Raw genomic sequence first — 19,777 nt, forward strand, 5'->3', positions numbered from 1 at the left:
CAAATTGCTGATCACCAGTACCTCTCATGAGGACAGTGAACTAAGGAGGACATGGAGAGGACTTCGATTTTCTACTCTACACATTTCTACACTGAGGTTTTCATGACAAGCAAGTATTGCATATAGACTGCATACTTTTCTAAAATGAGCATAAAAACTCTACCAGTCATCTCCTGCTGCATAGCAGATTGCCACAAACTGGACAGCTTTAAACAATCATACATTTTCCCAGTTCCTGTGGCCAGAAGTGCAGGCACAGCTGTGCGGGGTCCTCTGTTAGGGCCTCTGCCATCAGGATTTGACCAGAGCTGGGTTCTCATCGGGAGGCCGGACGAGGGGAGGATCCACTTTCCCACTTGCACAGCGGTCAGCAGCCTGCAGTTCCCTTACGGCCAAAGAATTCAGGCAGCTCACTTCTTCAAAGCCAGCCAGGAAAAGGCAGTGCAACACTACAGCAAGTCTGCTAGCCAGGCAGTCTGAGATGTCATAATGTAATCACGGAAGTGCCATCCCAGCATCATTGCCATATTCTACTAGAAGCCAGTCACAGGTCCTGCCCCACTCAGGAGGGAGAGTATACAAGGCTGTGAACACAGAGGGGGAATCACGGGCATCTGGAAGTCCGCCTGCTACAAAGACAATTAAGGTCTTTACCAGATCTCAATGGTAGGCATCTGGAGGATGACCAGGTAGCAAAATATATGAATATAGCTCATGGCTGTAGAACTAAGTGAGATTAACCAACCTGTACAGGATGAGATCTAAGTCTATGGTCTCACAGTAACACTGTACATTTTGGAAAACCATGCTCCAAACTCAAATATAACTAAAATATTTCATTGTAAAGAAAATAAACAGATCTTTGATATAGAATACAATTAGAGATCTCATAAAATAACAATGCAATTTGGAAAGTGATTTTTCTAAAAGAAAACATGACTAATACACCAAACTACAAGAAAGGAGAGGAAGCAAGAATAAAACCGGCATGGACATAGCGGAGTGCTGAAACTATTTGATGTGCAATACTAAGCTTACCAGCGGATAATGTATATCTGGTGGAAAAAGAAAGCAGATAATAAGCCTGATGGAATATAACCTCATAACACTTCTAAGCTGTTTAGAACCAGGCTACACACCATCCCATAGGAGGAATAAAGGTAAAGGAGAGGTGCCATCTCTACTGAATAGGGAGCCCTAACAAAGAGGCTTCAAAAGGACTCTGCATCTTTAATAATATAAAAAGGCTAGGACACAAACAGCATAATCTAAAATGCCATTAGAAATACTTCACATACAAAAAGGTCTAAGTAAAGCAGGATTTTATAAAGTGATCAAAAAAGAAACACTAAGGGGGAAAATCTTTTAAGATTAAAGAGGTTTTTCAAAGGACAAGTTGAAGTGGTTGTAAAATTTATGAGGCAGCCTTAAACTTCAGTTCTAAGTAACAATAAATTATTCACTATAAAAATATACATGTGTCAAATATTATAAGCCTCTTAAACTTTTGGAAAACAATTTCTTGCAGAACTGATCAGATGTGTTAGGTCCCCACTAGCAGACACTCTCTCATTAGCCCAGTATGACCACTTGGGGTGCAGGAGCAACTGGAGAAAAGAACTGGGAAGACCATCATTCCACTTCACACCACTTCTGATCCAACTCACACATTATGTATTTGGCCTTGAAATCAGCTGTATTGCCTTTAGCTAAACTAAATGTTAGTTTTAGTTTCTAAAGGCCTTCATGCAAATAAAATGTCAAAGATCTGTTCATTAAATTAACTTTTTACAGTAAAGCAAATTAAATTGAGAAACATATGAGAAAAGATACACTGTGTTGTGTTGTTTTGCAGCCTTAATTGGCCTTGGGCCTTAGTGATATCCTGACACGTGAGCAGAAAGGAACTTAAGTGTGCCTTTTCCGGCTCCTGCACTGTCTCTACATTCCTCACGGTGTGGGAAGGGCATCTCCATAGCCTACACCTGTAGTTCTCTTAATTTCTTCTGAATCTGATCTTTCCCTCGACTTTTTCTAAGTCTTTTCTAAATCTCTGTATGCCATTCTCTCTGCCACAATATACCTATCTCAGAGGGGTTTTGTACAGATTAAATTAAGATTATGTGGCAGTGGCTAACATAACCCAACCTTCAAGCATGCATACACTCACCAAATACAAACTCTATGGAGTCCCTAACTGGAAATATAGTACAAACAGGAAAACCACAGTTCTTCCCTCGTGAAATTTGCAATCTAGCAAAAGGACAGAAATGGAACCTCTGTACATGGGATAAGTGCGACAAAGAACACAGAGTGCTTTGCGTAAATAAGAGTCACCTAAACAGACCTGGACTGTCAGGGGAGGCTTTTATGAAGTTAGGAGATCTGAACAATGATTGGAACCAGAGGACTGCCTGCTTGTCCCATTAATTACTTTATGTAACTGATAACTAAAGCCTCATACTTGAGTAACTGGCATTAATATGCCATTTTATTATAGCTGAGCAACAAAGAGAAATAAGTTATTTGTTAAACTTGTGCAGATTTTTACTATGGTTTCATTTTCCAGAAAAATCCTTAATATTTGAAGAATATTTTCACTGTTTTCTCTAACTCTGTCCTCTATTATGAGGAAAAAACTGGAGCTCTGTTCTATTTCCTACCCTGAACCCTACTCTTATACATACGTCAATCTTCATAAACACCTCCACAACGACCCAGAACCACTGCACTGAAGTTATCCATACATATATCTCTCTTCCCTATCCATCTAAACCACAGTTTTAGACCAAATGTTTATAAGACTAAACAGGTAAACACATGGGTGATTATACTATACTTCTACAAAGACACACTCTCTCTCCTCTTCATTTTTTAAAATATATTTTTATTGTTGATAGTACTAGAGATATCTTCCATTCCCCCGCCCCCTTCCTCTCCTCTTCTTAAATCATGTGATTCCCCCTTCATTTACCTTTCTTCTTTCTACTTTTCATAGAATATAAATGGAGGCAGTGCCCTCGACACTCCCGTATCTGTCTCTTGCTTCAACAGTGTTTGGACGGAACACACCCAGGAAGGCCCCAGTTTCCAGCCTCCGGCCACTCTCCTGTCTTATCCAGTCACCACCTTCAGAACCACCTCCGGGACCAGCCAACACACCGGTTGTTGTTGTTTTTCTACCTTAACTCCTTATTGCTGGACAACCATGAGCTCCCAAATTCGTCAGAATCATTCCACCCACCGCGGTGGAGGCTGCGGTCAACCGCCTGGCCGGCCTGCCTCTGGGGCTCCCACACCTACCTCTCGGCTTCTATTTCGACCTGGAGGATGGAAGTGGCTCTGGAGGGCGTGGGCCACTTTTCCCGCAAGTTGGCAGAGAAGAAGCGCCAGGGCGCTGAGCGTCTTAAAGTGCAAACCCAGCGCGGTGGCTGCATTCTCTTCCAGGACGTGCTGAAGCCTCCCAAGATGAGGGGGCAAAACTCAGGACGCCATGGAGGCCGCCCAGGCCTTGGAGAGGAACCGGACCCAGGCCCTCTTGGAGCTGCAGGCCCTGGGTTCTACCCGCGCAGACCCTCAGCTCCGGGACTTCCTGCAGAACCACTTCCGGGTGAGCAGGTGAAACGCATCAAGAAGATGGGCGACACCTGACTCCCCTTGCAGGCTGCCGGCCCCCAGTCTGGGCTGGGCACGTATCTCTTCCAAAGGCTCCCTCCCCCTCAAGCACGACTAGGAGCCTGTGGAGCCCAGAGGCTTTGAGGGACCCCTCTGCATCCCCCTGGTGTCTGGCTTTTACCGGAGCCTCTCCACGAAGAAACTACTAGCCGTTCTTTTAACCACCCTGAAGCCCTCTCCCATGCATTGGACCAAATGAAACAAAGCATTTTGCAGAAAAACAAATACTTTACTTCCTCTTAACCTTACTTGAAAAAATAAAAAGCTCACCCAAGCCAGTATGACTCAGTGGATAGAGCATCGGCCCACGGAATGAAGAGTCCTGGGTTTGATTCCAGTCAAGGACACATACCTCAGTTGCAGGCTCCATCCCGGCCCTGGTCAGGCCACATGCAGGAGACAACCAATTGATGTGTCTCTCTCATATGAATGCTTCTGTGTGTCCCTCTCCCTCCCTTTCACTCTTTCTAAAATCAATGGAAAAATATCCTCAGGTGAGGATTAACAAAAAATAAAATACTTAAAAAAGAAAAAGTCAAATCTCAATAACAGATGCAATGACCACAACCTCAGTGTCAGGCATTAGCAGGAAACAGTGAAGGCATGATGCATTAGGGGGGTGAGCAAGTGTTACTTTGCTCCAACCTATGGAAAGATTGCTGGGTCTCCACTTTCTAAAGTGAGCCAGAAACGTAGGTTTTTTTGTACAAAATTCTCTAATTGTTCATTTTGACAACCCACTAAAAAAGCTTTAAAGACATTATGGAAGTCAAACAAAACAAATCTATGCACATGATTCATTCAGTTCAGAATGATGACCAATTTTCAACCTCTGGGCTAACTCAAAGACATAGGAAACTCCTTTAGTTCACTTTTACACTGTAAACCCAGAAAGGAACCCAGCACTTAGTCAGACACTCAACAAATCTTTTGGCAAACACCTGATGCATTTCACAGCCAAACCAAGAACTGTATTTTTCTTTGTATGCACATCAGTCTCTTGACACCTCCACTTACCTGCTTAAAAGGTTAACAAAACTCCACAATTATACCTCTTCTATTTTTAAATCTCCCATAAATACAAAAATAAGTACCTTATAAAACCCCCAAGGACTCATCTATTCATTTCTTTTCACTCTTCTGAACATGTCTGTAATTATCTCCCCTCTCCCTCTTATGCCTCTCCATTTTAATTGGTTTACTCTTTCCAATAAAAAAAAGTTCCTTTGGACTACAGCACTTGTTTTGTGTTCATCTGTTCTTTCCCCCCATAACTCCTGACATCTGAAAAACATAATCAGACTACACCAACTATGAAGACATTTCAAATTACTAACATTTTATATCTGAGTAACAAACCAAAATGTGTAGAAAAGAAAGATCATATTGTTAACCAAATCAAATTTCCCCAAATTAAAATTACCAAGAGAAGTTTGAAGTATGGTACATGTCAACTGACACTGTCCAATATTTTAATATTTGAGGGAACAACACCAAAGGTAAAACTCAAAGTTTGATAAAAGTCCAATTTAAGTCTATCCCTCCTAGAGGCCAAAAGTTATACTACAACAATAATCTTTTCATGTATTTCAAAAGCTTAGACGTTTAGTTTATACTAAAAATCCTACTTAAGCTTAATACTCTAGTGAAAAAGCACAGTTTAATGAGGTTTACATTTATATTCATTATTTTATTAAATTAAAACAAATACTATTTGATGGATAAAAAGGAGAGAAATTCAAGTATAAGCTTTAAGATGTTACAGTTTGTTGTCGACATTGATAATGTTCTTAATACGTGCTTGTCATAAAGGAAACAGAATTGTATTATTTAAAAATTTTCAGGAACCACTTTCCAAGCAATGGAGCATATACACACACGCGTACACACACAAACATTATATATGTGTGTATGTATGTAATGTGTACATCCTATATAATAAAGCCTAATACGCTAAGTGTCCAGTCAACCAATCAAAGTGTAATATGCTAATGATATGCTAAGGCCGCTCAAATGCTCCCTATGATGTGCACTGACGAGTCGGCCAGTCGCTATGACATGCACTGACCACCAGGGAGCAGATGCTCTGATCAGTAGGTGAGCTTGCTCTGGGGTCCGGCCAATCAGGACTGAGTGAGATGGGCTGGACATGCCCTGGAGCCCTCCTGCAGACCTTCCCTGCTGATCAACCTCCCACATACCTCCCTGGCTTCGATCGTGCACTGGTGGGGTCCCTTAGCCTGGCCTGCACCCTCTCCCAATCCGGGACCACTCGGGGGATGTCGCAGAGCCAGTTTTGGCCCGATCCCGCTCAGTGCAGGAGCTGCTCCCTGGTGGTCAATGCACAGCCACAGGAGGAGCGCCACTCAGCCAGAAGCCGGGCTCATGGCTGGGGAGTGCAGCAGCGACTCTGCGACAGTGCTCAGGATGTCCGACTGCCAGCTTAGGCCCCCTCTCCAGGAGCGGGCCTAAGCTGGCAGTAAGACATCCCCCGAGGGCTCCTGGACTGCAAGAGGGCGCAGGCCGAGCTGATGGGACCCCTCCCGCCCTGAGTGCACGAATTCATGCACCGGGCCTTTAGTATATATATAACAGATACAAAAAAAAATGGCTAGAATATAACATAATTTTTTAATATACAGTAAATGAAAAAGCAAAACTGTCATTTTACCTTCCCAATATCCTTCAGAGACTTCAACTTTAACAAAAATATAAAGGAAATCAACTACTTTTCATAAAAACACACACAAAGAAAAATGAAATGTATGAACCAGTACTGAAGACAGGCTAAATAATGAAACACATTCCAAATCCCATTTTCATAGCATACCTGTGGCCATCGGTTGGCGACTGCACCAAAGAATAACTGTCTCCAGAAGAAAGCTTCCATGATTCATTTAATTTGTGTTCGCTCGTCCCCAGCTCACCCATTACCCAGTCCGGTAATCCTTCTGGGCTTGAACTTTTGGCTTGTGCTGGATTTGGTTCATCAAAATAGATGGACTGATTTTTAAAAATTAGAAAAATTATTCTTTCAAAATGTACTATAATGAAATAATTAGTTAAGATTTCAAGTTTGATAACCATTCAAATATTCAAATTCAACTACCAAAAATATATAAAAATGCATCATTCAATGCACATTAATTATGAAATATTAAAATACATAAAATGGGATAACACATTTTAGTTGTGCTCTGCTGTATAAGAAACCTGATGAATGATAACAATACATACCAGATAAATCTGATAATTATTGTATTACAAAAGGAATATTAGCTTTATGTAAACATAAATGAAACGTTCTTTTTAAATCACGTGCTCTCTTATTTTTTTCTGTGATCATTAACTACTCTGCAACCCACCAAAAAAATCAGTGGGCTCAGAAACCACAATAAATAAAAATCAGGAATCCCTTCATCAGATGAGAACAACAGAGCTGAAGACCTGGGATGTGGTTCTGGCAGTGCTATAAATGAGCTGGAAAACCCAAGGCAGTCTTAGGACTTCTCATCATTCTTTGTAAAACAAGGCACTTTCCTATGATTTTATGAAATTGAGTGTGAATGGGAAACCATAATATACGTACTCAGATCTTAACATCTGAATTTGTTCCAGAAAATGTTCTACTTTTAGTCATTAAGAAGAATGACATCAGCCCATTTATTTCTCTTTAAGTGAGCCAGGCTTCATGGCACATTTGTGAAGAAACTTCTGCATTAACTGGATACTTCTGCAACAATTCTCCCAATCCTCCACAACAGTCCTCTAGGGGGGCTGCTCTCTGGGAAGGGGTGAAACATGACCCTCTATCCTCAATCAGACATGCATAGCAATTTCTTTTTAAATGAGATAGTCACTTCAAAGGTTAATCAAATATTAAGTCAAATAACTATGTCCCAAAGACTAATGATTTTAAACAAAATGTATGTCTCTCATGTGATTGGGAATAGCATTAACACTTTTGGCATTCTTCCGTGGATAGCATATTATGGTCTAATTGTGCAACATGCCTCTTGAGTAAATTTTTGGTGTAAATTAACTGTTAAAATAAAATTTTAAAATATCATTTTAAAAAATCTTGCCGAAACCGGTTTGGCTCAGTGGATAGAGCGTCGGCCTGCGGACTCAAAGGTCCCAGGTTCGATTCCGGTCAAGGGCATGTACCTTGGCTGCGGGCACATCCCCAGTGGGAGATGTGCAGGAGGCGGCTGATCGATGATTCTCTCTCATCGATGTTTCTAACTCTCTATCTCTCTCCCTTCCTCTCTGTAAAAAATCAATAAAATATATTTAAAAAAAAAAAAAATCTTAAAATATCCTAACAGCAACTACCAATCCCTAGAACTCCAGCCAGATTTCTCAAGTATTCAAACACCATACAAACCAAGACAGTGACAATTCATCAACCAAGTATAATTGTAACTGCCTTTTCACAAACCTGATTCTGATAATGAAATTAAATGAAGTGCAGGAAATCACTTCTAAACTCCAACTTACTGTTGTCATTTTATTAGAGTAGAAAGGAACTTTAGAAGTCACTCAATCTGACCTCTCATATATTTTTAAATATGAAAGAGTTTAATAACTAAAATTTTCTGACATACATAAAATATTATTATAAACAGTGGAAAAGTAAGGCTCAAGTTTAAAATTGCACTTTAAAATTTTTAGAAATATTGTATAATATTATGGATTGACTAAATCAGTAAGTATAGGCTGCTTATTGGCCAATATCTGATTTCTATTCAAGGTAGAAAAACTTGAATCAGAAAGAAAAAAAAAAAGCACATTCGTTTTAACTAACATATTATCTAGCACTTGTTACTTACTAATATGACCATTCCCAAATGATATGATAAATTGGCAGAGGTTTTTAAAAATATTTTTTTATTGATTTCAGAGGAAGCGAGAGGGAGAAAAAGATAGAAACATCAATGATGAGAGAGAATCACTGCTCGGCTGCTTCCTACTCATCCCACATTGGGGACCAAGCCCACAACCCAGTCATGTGCCCTGACCAGAAATTGAACCTCAACCTCCCGGTTCAACCACTGAGCCACCCAGGCTGGTCTAAATTGGCAATTTTTAAGAAACTAAACTGATTTACCTTTTGGTCAATGACACCTACCATGTATGAAGGTAAAGTTTTTAGTGTCCCGGGTTCAGGTCGGTGTATAAAAGGGCCTTCAATCACTCCTCGCTTAAGCATATGCAATAACAGTTTTGCATACAGGTTCCGATTCTTCCTGCCCATTATTCCTGCACCTGTTCCTGAAGGCTCACACAGCTTTCTAATCCAAAGTGCACACCTCTGCCGTTCTAGAAATACATAGGCAATATTAGAGACTTGATTTGTCAGTAAACAAACACTAAATGAAAGACCTGTCTAAATCTGCTCCTGCCTAGAGCAGGGGTCGGCAAATTCACTGTAAAGGGACACACAGTAAGCAGTGAGGCTCTGCAGGCCTGTGACCCCCGGCACAGCTGCTCCCCTCTGCCACTGGAGCATGAAATCGGTCACACACCACATGTAACCAAACAGGAATGGCTGTTTTCTAATAAAACTTTACCAAAAGGCAGCAGGCTGGATCTGCTCCAGAGGCTACAATTTTGACAACTCTTGGTCTAGAGTTTACCAGTTCATTAGTAATCAGGCAAGACATAAGCAAAAAAATATTTTCTCAAAAATAAAATCTCTGGATTACTGTCAAATAAAGCAGTGAGATAAAAAGTTTGCTGTAAAATAATTGTAGTTGTTCTGAAAATTCTATAATTCTCATTATGCAAACCAAGAGAGAGATAAAATGCAATCTTATTTATTTAAGCATTTTAAACTTAATCTAAAATTAAATCTCAAATGTTTTATTTATTAAAGCTGATAATTTTCAGGGACTTATAGTTGATTTATTTAGGGTTTTCTTTTAACCTCTCTAGAAATAAATGAAGGGTATTTACATGTAATTTTGTAAAATAATTATCCTTTTAGAAACTGCCTTAAAAATATAGCACAGTTTAATCCACATATAATGACCTATTGACTATCTTATCTTACATGACACAGAATCGCTTTTAGGTCTCATGAAAACTACTTTGACACTAATCTTTTATCAGGCTAACTCAATTTGAGGATTATATACCTAACACAAATCATAAGCCTGCTTTAATCTCTTAGTTTCTAAAGGTCATATTCATTTATTGTTTTACCTACAAAATTTGCTGGGGCCGGATTTACTACTTTGCTCATACCAGATTTATCACTACAGGTATGAAAGCTAGCCTCTAAAAAACTTTTGTATTTTTAGCTTTGAAATTATATAATCACAAAGCAAACTTCATGAAATATTGGGCATACTTTATGCCAAAAAAATGCAAAAGTGAAACTGATAAACTTAAGTAATCACTTTTTCAAAGTATATATTTTCTTTCTTTTCTTTTTTTTTTTTTAAATATATTTTATTGATTTTTTACGGAGAGGAAGGGAGAGAGACAGAGAGTTAGAAACATCGATGAGAGAGAAACATCGATCAGCTGCCTCCTGCACATCCCCCACTGGGGAAGTGCCCGCAACCCAGGCACATGCCCCTGACCGGAATCGAACCTGGGACCCTTCAGTCCGCAGGCCGACGCTCTATCCGCTGAGCCAAACCGGCTTTGGCAAAGTATATATTTTCTATATGCCCAGCAGTAAACTGAAATCTATCTAATTTTGGAATGGCTAGAATTCAGTACAACTTGATTAATACAAAAGAATTCATTCCTCTACTTAAAATGTTGGGAAAAACCATTTCCCAAAGTAGATTTTAGCTACAAGATGTAAGTTGTTTAGATTCTTGATTGGTATGTGATTTCCAAGTGTTAAGAATTAACTAAATAAGAGAAGGCAAGGGATGTACCAATATAGACAATACGTCATGAACCAAAGATTACAATCCAATCAATTCTTGTACCTAAAATCCATTTTTAAAAGAAGATAAATATGACAATAGTTTGATTTGAAATACATTTATAATGGGAGATTTTAATTAAAAATTTTTCCTAATCAGCAGATCTAAGACAAAAAGGTACTGAATATCAAAAGATGATTAACAGTATAGAAACATCATTAAATACTAACTCAACAAATCATGAATGAGCTGTGAGATATGAAATAACCATTGTGAAGAACAGCAGAGGAAGAAAGAAGAGGTTTTGGTCTGCAGGGCAAGCGGATAGAGGAAGAAGCTTGGAGGGAAGCCCATGCCAAGACATCGTGGACCAGGAAAAGTCGCAGGCCTGGCCCTGGCCAGGCGGCTCAGTTGGTTGGAGTATCAAAAGATTGTGGGTTCAATCCCCAGTCAGGGCGCATATGGGGAGCAAGTGATCAATCTCTCTCTCTCTCTCTCTCTCTCTCTCTCTCTCTCTCTCTCTCATCTCCATCTCCATCTCCATCTCCATCTCCATCTCCCTTCCTCTCTCCCTAAAAATAAATCAATAAAAAACATATCCTCGGGTGAGGATTTTTTTAAAAAGTGGCAGGGCCTAGAACAATGGATGACCACAAAATGCATAACTCACACACTACCCTCCCTTCTCCCAGTGCAGTTCCTTGCAATACATATCTAATACTGACTTGGTTCCTCATTTTTGAATATAGAGTTCCCTCAGACACCTTAGGGAAATAGGAAATTTGGACAGAGTAAAAACCAGTTTCTTGACCCCATTCCAAATGATCCACTCAAAAGCTGCCAATCAGATTTACTTTTACAGCCAATCTTATGCCCAGTATAACTCAGAGAATCTTCCTGGCCCCCCAAACTCTTTCCAATTGCTCTGCATACCTTGTGTTACTTGAAAATTCTTTAACTTGAAACAAAGACTCTCATTCTATAATTAAAGATAAGAAGCCGTAAACTGGAGACAAGATAACAACAAAACTCATTCACACTTCATTTTATTCCGTCAACCCAAAGCATACAAGACCAATAAATTCTTTGCCACTTTTATAAACAAAAGGGTCAAAGAGCAGGTGGATTGTAGGCTCCTGAAAGAGGAAACATTCCCATGGTGGGAGAAAAAAAAGATGCAGGAAGAAATAGTTTTAGCAAACTTTAGAGATCCCCGGGCTTTAAGCTCATGACATATAAGAAGGGGTATCACAACCTTTCCATGGTTTAGTAGGACATTATCACTAAATTTCTATTTACCCTTGAACAGTTCAAAGTAAACAATCCCACATCAGCTTAAGATAAAAATTGCTATTAAAAGAATTCAGTTTTATTTCTATTTTGATGGATCATTGGTTTCATGAAATAATATAAGAAACAATTAACCTTAAGAATCTAATTTTTAAACATAATCTTACCTGGCCTATGGGGTAATTTTAAAACAAAAGGCTTCATATCTACCACAAAGTGATCAAATTCTGCATCCAGCTTCTCCCATTGTTCTTCTTCACTTTCCATTTCCATAATTCAGTCTGTAAAAGATTTAAAATGAAAATATTGAGGGTCTGTATGCTGCAAACTGCAAAACTGATTAAAGAGATCAAAGAAAACTCATTAGCATTATAAATACCAATTCTCCCCAAATTGATCTATAGATTTCATGCAATTCCAAACAAAAGCCCAACAGTATTCTTTGTATATATAACAAGCTGACTCTAAAATTTAATTTTAGAAAGTAAAAAAAGCCTAGAATTCTGAAAAAGAAAAACAAAGTTAGAGGATTCACGTTACCCAATTTTAAGAGGTACAGTAGTCAAGACAACGTAGTATTGGTGAAAGGATAGACACATGGACCCATAGAACAGACTAGAGTCCAGAAATTGACCAGTAAAATATGGACAACTGACTTTCAACAAAAATAAAATTCATGAAGAAATTGTAGTTTTTATAATAAAGTATGCTATAACAACTGGACATCCATCTGCAAAAAAAAAAAAATTATACAAACCTCAATCTATATCTCATAGTATATTAAAAAAAATTGACTCAAAATAAATCACAGACCTAAGTGTAAAATGTCAAATTACAAAACTCTTAGAAGAAAATATAGGAAACAATTTTCATGACCCTGAAAAAGGCAAAGATTTTTTAGATACAACATAAAAAGCACTGCCCATATAAGAAAAAGTGGACAGATTGGACTTCAGCAAAACAAAAAACTTTTGCTCTGCAAAGGGCTCTGTTAAAGTACTGAAATGAAAAGCCACAGACTCAAAGAAAAGATTTGTGAATTACATTTTCTCACAAAGGTCTTACTAGTATAAAGAACTCTCAAAACCATGAAACAAACAACCCAATAAAAATAATCAGCAAAAAGCTAGTCTCTTTACCAAAGAAGATATACAGATGACAAGTAAGCACATGAAAAGATGCTCAACATTTTTAGTTACTAGGGAAATGCAAATTAAAACCATAATGAGATATCACTACATGCCTAGTAGGACAGCTAAAATAACAAATGCAAACAATAGCACGTGCTGGTAAGAACAATGAACAGGAACCCTCATGCACTGCTGGTAGGAATGCAAAATGGTGCAACCACACTGGAAAACAGGTTAGGAGCTGCTTACACAGTTAAACATACATTTACCACGTCTCAGAAATCCCACTCTTTGGTATTTACCCAAGTGAAACAAAATCTATAGTTATACAGAAACCTGAATGTAATGTTTATAGCAGCTTTTTTCTTCTGTAATCAGCAAACACTAGGAACAACCCAAAGGTCCCTCACCTGGGAAATGGATAAACAAATTATGGCAAAAACACAACATGAAACTACTCAGCAACAGAAAAGAATGAGCTACTGATCCATGTGACAACATAAAAAAAAAACTTCGAACATATTATGCTGAGTGAAAGAAGCCATTCCTGAAAGGCTACCTACTATATTAACCCATTTGCATGACATTCTAGAAAAGGCAACATTTTTGAGCATGGAAAACAAATCAGTGGTCCACAGGGCTTAGCATTGGGGGAGACCTGGACAGGAAGAGGCGGCACAGGGCAAGGATTGGTCAGCATACTACCTGTGGAGAAGGCTGCAAGACCCTACTTTATGCATGTGTAAGAACTCATAGAACTGTATCCCCCAAAAAAGTGATTTTAACTATGTACATTTAAATTTTATAACTCTCCTCAAAAAAAACCTAAAATATTGGTCCTTGTATTTCTTCCTAATTAGCAAGAAAACATTGATGATAAAGGGGTGAATCCCCCAAAAAATCAGAAATGTAGATTTTGACAAAGTTCCTTAAGTTAAAAATATATCCACACTCAACATGTTCCTCTATGTAATGAACTGTCTTGGTAGGGAAGTGGACTACCCCTACATTATATAAGGTCTCCAAGTGTCATTGATTCAATTTACAAATTACACATTTAGAATAAAGCTCTGTTCTGCCTCAGGCATTCTTACTCCACAGACGGCCCTCCCACTGCTAAAGCAGCTTCTGATATTGACCATGGTATCTTCATCTTCTTATCAACAGCCTCTTCATAGAAAGTTCTCGCTACCCTGTCTCTGTAAGGAAGCTTTCGCTGGCTGGCCTGGCTTCCCTCCGTCTAGACATGAACCACGGTTTTCAGTCTTCTGCCAAGTACATGTATGTGCTCCCTGGAGTCTTAAACTCTCTCCCGCAACCTTGCCCAGGAAGGAAAACAGTTTCTGAGATGCATACTGCTCTTTAGCCACAACCCGAAAGTCCCCTCTTAGGAGGTTCCTACCATCTGACTACACCTTACTCTCCATTCTCATCACCGTCACCTCCTGACCCTTCTATCTCATCACAGCCTCTTTTTTTTTTTTTTTCCAGCCAGGTTCTGTGTTTTATTGTCTTGTTACATCTGTATTTATACCAGTTGATTTTAATCCTATCAATTTCTATTCCAAAGGTTAGGGCGTTTCTTATCTCCATTCCAGGGAGTAAAGATTATGTAGCTTAAGCGTGATTGTTCTTAGTTAAAGTGATTAACTACCCACCTGGCACTTAGTTAAGGGCTTTTATTCCCTCCCTAACTTCAGGGAAAGATCCCTTACCTGGGGAAACAACCTTTCTTGGAGAGGTGACCTTGGTTAAAACACATAGTGCTAAGAAGGGGAGCAAACATATTAAGAACAGTATGCCATATACGCCAGGTCCCTTGAAACATATGCTGTGCAGATGTTTCTTCCCTGCAGCGACTGTGTCAAGCAGCAAGGATGGACCAGCTTCTGGCAAATTTCTCCTTTATTTTTTAAATGATAGTGCATGTCAATCAGCGGCCACCTCTTGGAATGGGTTGTTTAAGACTCGGAAGAAGACTGACAAGCAATGATAGCAAGCATAGCTATAAACATAGTGGATAGAGTGCACACGGAGCCTTGTTCCTGTAGAAGGTTGCTGGCCTTTTCAGTCAAGGGATTTCAGCTGTCCTCAAGTCAGTGGTTTGGTTGTCCTTATTGATCTGGCTAGCGGGCGGTGTCACTGGCGATGGGCTTCCCGAAGTGTCAGCGCGTTGAACGGCTAGGGGTCCCTGTTCAGGCGCCATCTGTTGGGGTCCAACCCCAGCAGGTCCAGGGGTTCCCAAAAGTGTGGACAGAGGCAGCATTTAGTCAATCATCATTGCCAGGTTCTCTAGCCAGGATCTCCAGCCAGGTTCTGTCTCATCACAGCCTCTTATTCTCTTATACTGTCTCCTTACTCCACTCGACCTTCTCTTTACTAAACTCAGCAAGACTTTGATCCCTTGACACCCTCCTTCATTCCCTAACTGAGGGCTTGTGGGAGAAAGACAGCACTGCCTTGTAGTCAGATGGCTTCCAATCTTACCTCAATCCCCAGGAGTCTTTTACTGTCTCCTACTCCACAAAGCAGCTTTTACCAGACATCTTAAAGTCCCTTAAATAAAGCGCTCACTCTCAATTTCAAAAATCTAACCTCCTGCTTCATGGACAAAGTAACTGCCGAATGTTTACACCACAAAATGCTATTCCCTCCACCTCTCAACTTACTTCTTAGAGAACAGAAGCATGAACTTGTATCCGAAGCATGAACTTATATCAGAAGCATGAACTTGTCTCTCTTATCCTAAAAACACCTATCAACAGCCTCCTCACTGTGCCAACTTTCCAGCCCCACTGTCTGTTCCCATTTCTTAAACCCCCATAAACTAATACATCCACAAATACTGAGAAACACCTCCAACCCTGCCTGTATCTCTATTCTAGCTGCCACGGTCTCCGAGAAAGCCCTTCTGATCACTTACCTACAGCCAACTGTATTTTTTCCTACTTTAGTCCTCACTGGTACTAGACTACGGTTCCTAAGTATAAAACTAACCCTATCACTCCCCACATAAAAACTTCTCTTGGCTGCTTGTGACAACAGGATGCTTTCTACATTCAAAGTAAGGTCTACAAGTACCTTTACATCCTGAGCCCATCTCTGACCCCTCCCTACACATCTACACACACACACACACACACACACACACATTGGCTCACCATTCTTCAAACACTCCAAGCCCTTATATGTGTTCACATCCTTTTCACTGGCTGTTCCCTCTGTCTGGAATCTGATACATGCAGCGCAAGTGTCCCTTCTGAGTAAAGCTTGTCCCACTTATCGTAGACTCACTATTACTCCATTCTCAGTGTGCACTGCTCACATCTGTGAAGCAGTATTTATCAAGCTAGATTTTTTTTAACACATCTGTGTATTACTTGCATGTATTCCACATCCGAGATGCTCCTGGAAGGCAGGGACCACGACTTATATGTCTCAGTAGATACCTAGCACATTGCATGCTGTGTATTAGAAACGGAAGAAGAATTGATTGGTAAATAAATGTTAATGTAAGGGATTAATGTCCCACTTTTACATGACTAGGGTGTTTGTTTTTTAAGATCCCATTCTGGCCCTAGCTGGTTTGGCTCGATGGATAGAGCGTCGGCTTGCGGACTGAAGGGTCCCAGGTTTGATTCCAGTCAAGGGCACATGCCCCAGTTGTGGGCTTGATCCCCAGTGTGGGGCGGGCAGGAGGCAGCCGATCAGTGATTCTCTCTCATCATTGATGTTTCTAACTCTCTCTCCCTCTTCCTTCCTCTCTAAAATCAATAAAAATATATATTTTTTTAAAAGATCCCATTCTGAGTACCAAATAGGTCTTCTAGAATAGAAATATTACGTGTCCTTAATTCTAGTTACCAAAACTGGCCACCCTACACTCTGCATTATAGAAGAAACGCATTTTCACATTCAAGACTTGGTTAAGATAATACTATTTTGATGGGTTAGTTGGCTTGGGGTTGTTTGCTTTGTTTCGAATTCCTATAATATTCCTAACTGTATTTCTCCATAACTACTTCAGTTATGTACTTGATAACAGAAGGCTATGATACCACGGCTGGATGTTAAATCATAAAGCTGAAAACTAACTTTTCAAATGGATGAACAAACAAATGGAAACTCATAAACCCAGAATTTAAGCACAGCTCTGGCCTAGAAGTGTTCTCCCAGGCTTAACCATCCTGCCTTTGCACTCAAACATTTGCCTGAGAGTACCCATAGTTAGGGCGAAAGCCAAAAAATTTGTAATAAGATTCACTCAGTAAGTCCTTTAACACAGGCAAAAGATGGTAGTGTTTAACGTTAGAGGAAACTTAAATTCGAAGTTAAAAGACTCACTTAAAGCCATGAAATTAAGCCCAAAGCTCAGAGTAAAATTCTGAAATCCTTGTCAGATTCATGATATCTGACCACTTGGCCACTTGCCTATACGTCAGCACTATCTCCAACTAATAATGAAATCTTGAAAATTAGAAAGGCAATCATAATTGCTATAATAACATACAATACTGGATATACATTTTTTAAAAACCAGAGTAAAGAATCAATGTAATATTTGGTAAAAGGAAAAAGTCTGCATCTCCTTATCCCTTTTTAAAATACATATATATTTTTTATTAATTTCAGAGAGGAAGGAAGAGGGAGAGAAGAAACATCAATGATGAGAGACTCATTGATCAGCTGCCTCCTGCACGCCCCATACCAGGGAGGAAGCCCACAACCTGGGCATGTGCCCTGACTGGGAATCGAACCGTGACCTTCTGGGTCATAGATTAATGCTCAACCACTGAGCCACACCAGCCTGGCCTCCTTAATCCCTTTTTTATTCCCCAACAAAATAATGAAATGCAAAGAGCAAAAACAAAAAAATTAATTTACAATTTCAAACCTTCAAGGAATTCTTGCTACACAAATTACATCTTATAAATAAATTATATCTACTTAGTTCCAGCTAATCAAACCGTTTTGTTGCTATTTATTAGAATTGCAGATTTAAATTATTAGAATTGAAAAAAAATAAATAAAGCTATATCACTGATTTAGGCTTAAAGTGTGCCTACCAGTCACATAAATTACTTCAAAAGCAAACAAGTAAATTGAGTGACTCCTGCTCCTAGCTATAATCTATATTTGGATCATGTCTTACATTTAACTCACTGGTATTGTCTTTTTTTAAACCCGATTGTATGTGGACAGCTACAAAAGGGGCTAAGACCTTCTCAAGGTGCTTAGTTGCCACAGGTCAGCAAAGCTTGAGCAAGTCACAAACACTGAAAGCCCTTGGCGGGAAAAGTGGCCACAGCTGCTAAACAATGGGTGCGCCTCAGTCTATCCTGCCCCTTGCCAAACACAATAAACATATTCCTGAACGTGGCGTGTCATCAATTTTGTTCAATCAAACCATATTTCAAATACAGGGTGGGCCATTAAAGAAAACCTGAAATGCGAGTTTCGGTGCAGCCAAGTCTTCCAGGTGTGTGTTCGCCCGGCTTACACATCTGGGGGTGCGGACCGTTACCAGAGCCTGGGCTGATTGTGCCAGGAGGATGGTGTGTGCTCTGCAAGCCTATCGCAGTCACCGCCCTCGGAGACAGGCAGGAGCTCGAGACCATTTCACGGAGGAGGAAAACTGAGACTCAGCGGGGTTCGGGGACTGACCGAGGGTCCCATGGCAAGTGCCCGCTGGGCGGGAACCCCGTGCCCGGACTCTGCCGCACCATTAGGAAAAGGCGCCTGTCCTTTCGCGTGCCTTTTCTATGTCATTTGGACTCATCTTTAAATATTCAGGACAAGTAAGAGGCATGGCCGCACAGTGATCAGAATAACTGTTCGTGTTTACTTAAGTTCCTCTCTACAACACTTAAAACCATCAATCAGCGCAGACACACTCCGCAGCTCCGCCACCTGATGCTGGGACAGGGCCCGCTTCCCCAGGGGCTGTGGGCGAACTGTTCCCACAAAGGAACCAGCACACCGGTTCGGCCCGAAATCCCGGGTCGGGCCGCGGGTCCCGCGGTGGGAGGAGAGTGACAAGTGTAGGGTGCCGTGCCCGGGAGGCACTTCCCGGCCACAGAGGGCAGCCGTGGGCCTCCGGGGCCGCTCCCCCCGCGGGTCCCACACGCGGATTTCCTCCCGAGCCGCCAGCCCTCCGGTCCGGCTCCTGGACTCGTCACGTCGACCGCTTGTCAAACTTGACGCAGAACTTTCCCAGCCCGCGCCCGGCCCGGACCTCCCTCAGCAAGTGAGACCCCCGAACGCAGCGCGCGCCCCTCGGGCCTCGAGAACCCGCCCGGGGCCTGCGGGGCGACGCCCCTCCCCGCACCAGCCCGCACGCGCGGGGCGGCCGCCACCCCAGGCAAAATTCCACCCCAGAACCCGGGGACAGGGGCTGGGGAGGGAAAATGGGGAAAACAAGAACCTGGCGCCCCTACATGCAAGCTTCCCGATGGGCCGCCGCCGCTATCGCCGCCGCCAAACGGTTTCAAATCCTTGCGGGCCGCCAGCGTCTCCGCCGCCCTGCAGGCCGGGGGCGGGGATTTCCGCGCTCGCATTCCCCGCCCCCTTTCCCACCCCTTCGGCGGCGGCCGGCGGCGCGCCGTTGCCATGGCGACACTGGGACCTATGACAGCCACCGTCCAACAGTTCGGAGGCAGCGACTTCCGGCGCTCGCGTTCCTTGGCCCCAGCGTTGCCAAGGGGCACAGCGCCGTTGCCATGGCAACGGTCGGGTCCCCGGCGCGCAGGTTCCAGCTCGTGTTCCTGCCTGGAGGTGGCTTCTAGGCAGGTCCCG

At 41.3% G+C, this 19,777-nt stretch overlaps 1 protein-coding gene across 1 annotated transcript in view; it reads right to left on the minus strand.

Annotated features, from left to right (window-relative positions):
- The window catches only part of CEP112 (centrosomal protein 112), a 300,119-nt gene extending 280,589 nt beyond the window's left edge, over positions 1–19,530 (minus strand). The window contains exons 1-4 of the mRNA XM_036341573.1: positions 19,420–19,530; positions 12,020–12,133; positions 8,807–8,997; positions 6,506–6,678 (exon numbers count right to left, since the gene is read on the minus strand). Coding sequence (XP_036197466.1) covers positions 6,506–6,678; positions 8,807–8,997; positions 12,020–12,125 — 470 coding nt within the window. The 5' untranslated portion in view covers positions 12,126–12,133; positions 19,420–19,530. The remainder of the gene's footprint in view (positions 1–6,505; positions 6,679–8,806; positions 8,998–12,019; positions 12,134–19,419) is intronic.
- Between the last annotated feature and the right edge of the window lie 247 nt (positions 19,531–19,777).

This window comes from Myotis myotis, unplaced genomic scaffold, assembly GCF_014108235.1.
Source record: "Myotis myotis isolate mMyoMyo1 unplaced genomic scaffold, mMyoMyo1.p scaffold_m19_p_17, whole genome shotgun sequence".
In the NCBI taxonomy this organism is placed as follows: Eukaryota; Metazoa; Chordata; class Mammalia; order Chiroptera; family Vespertilionidae; genus Myotis; species Myotis myotis.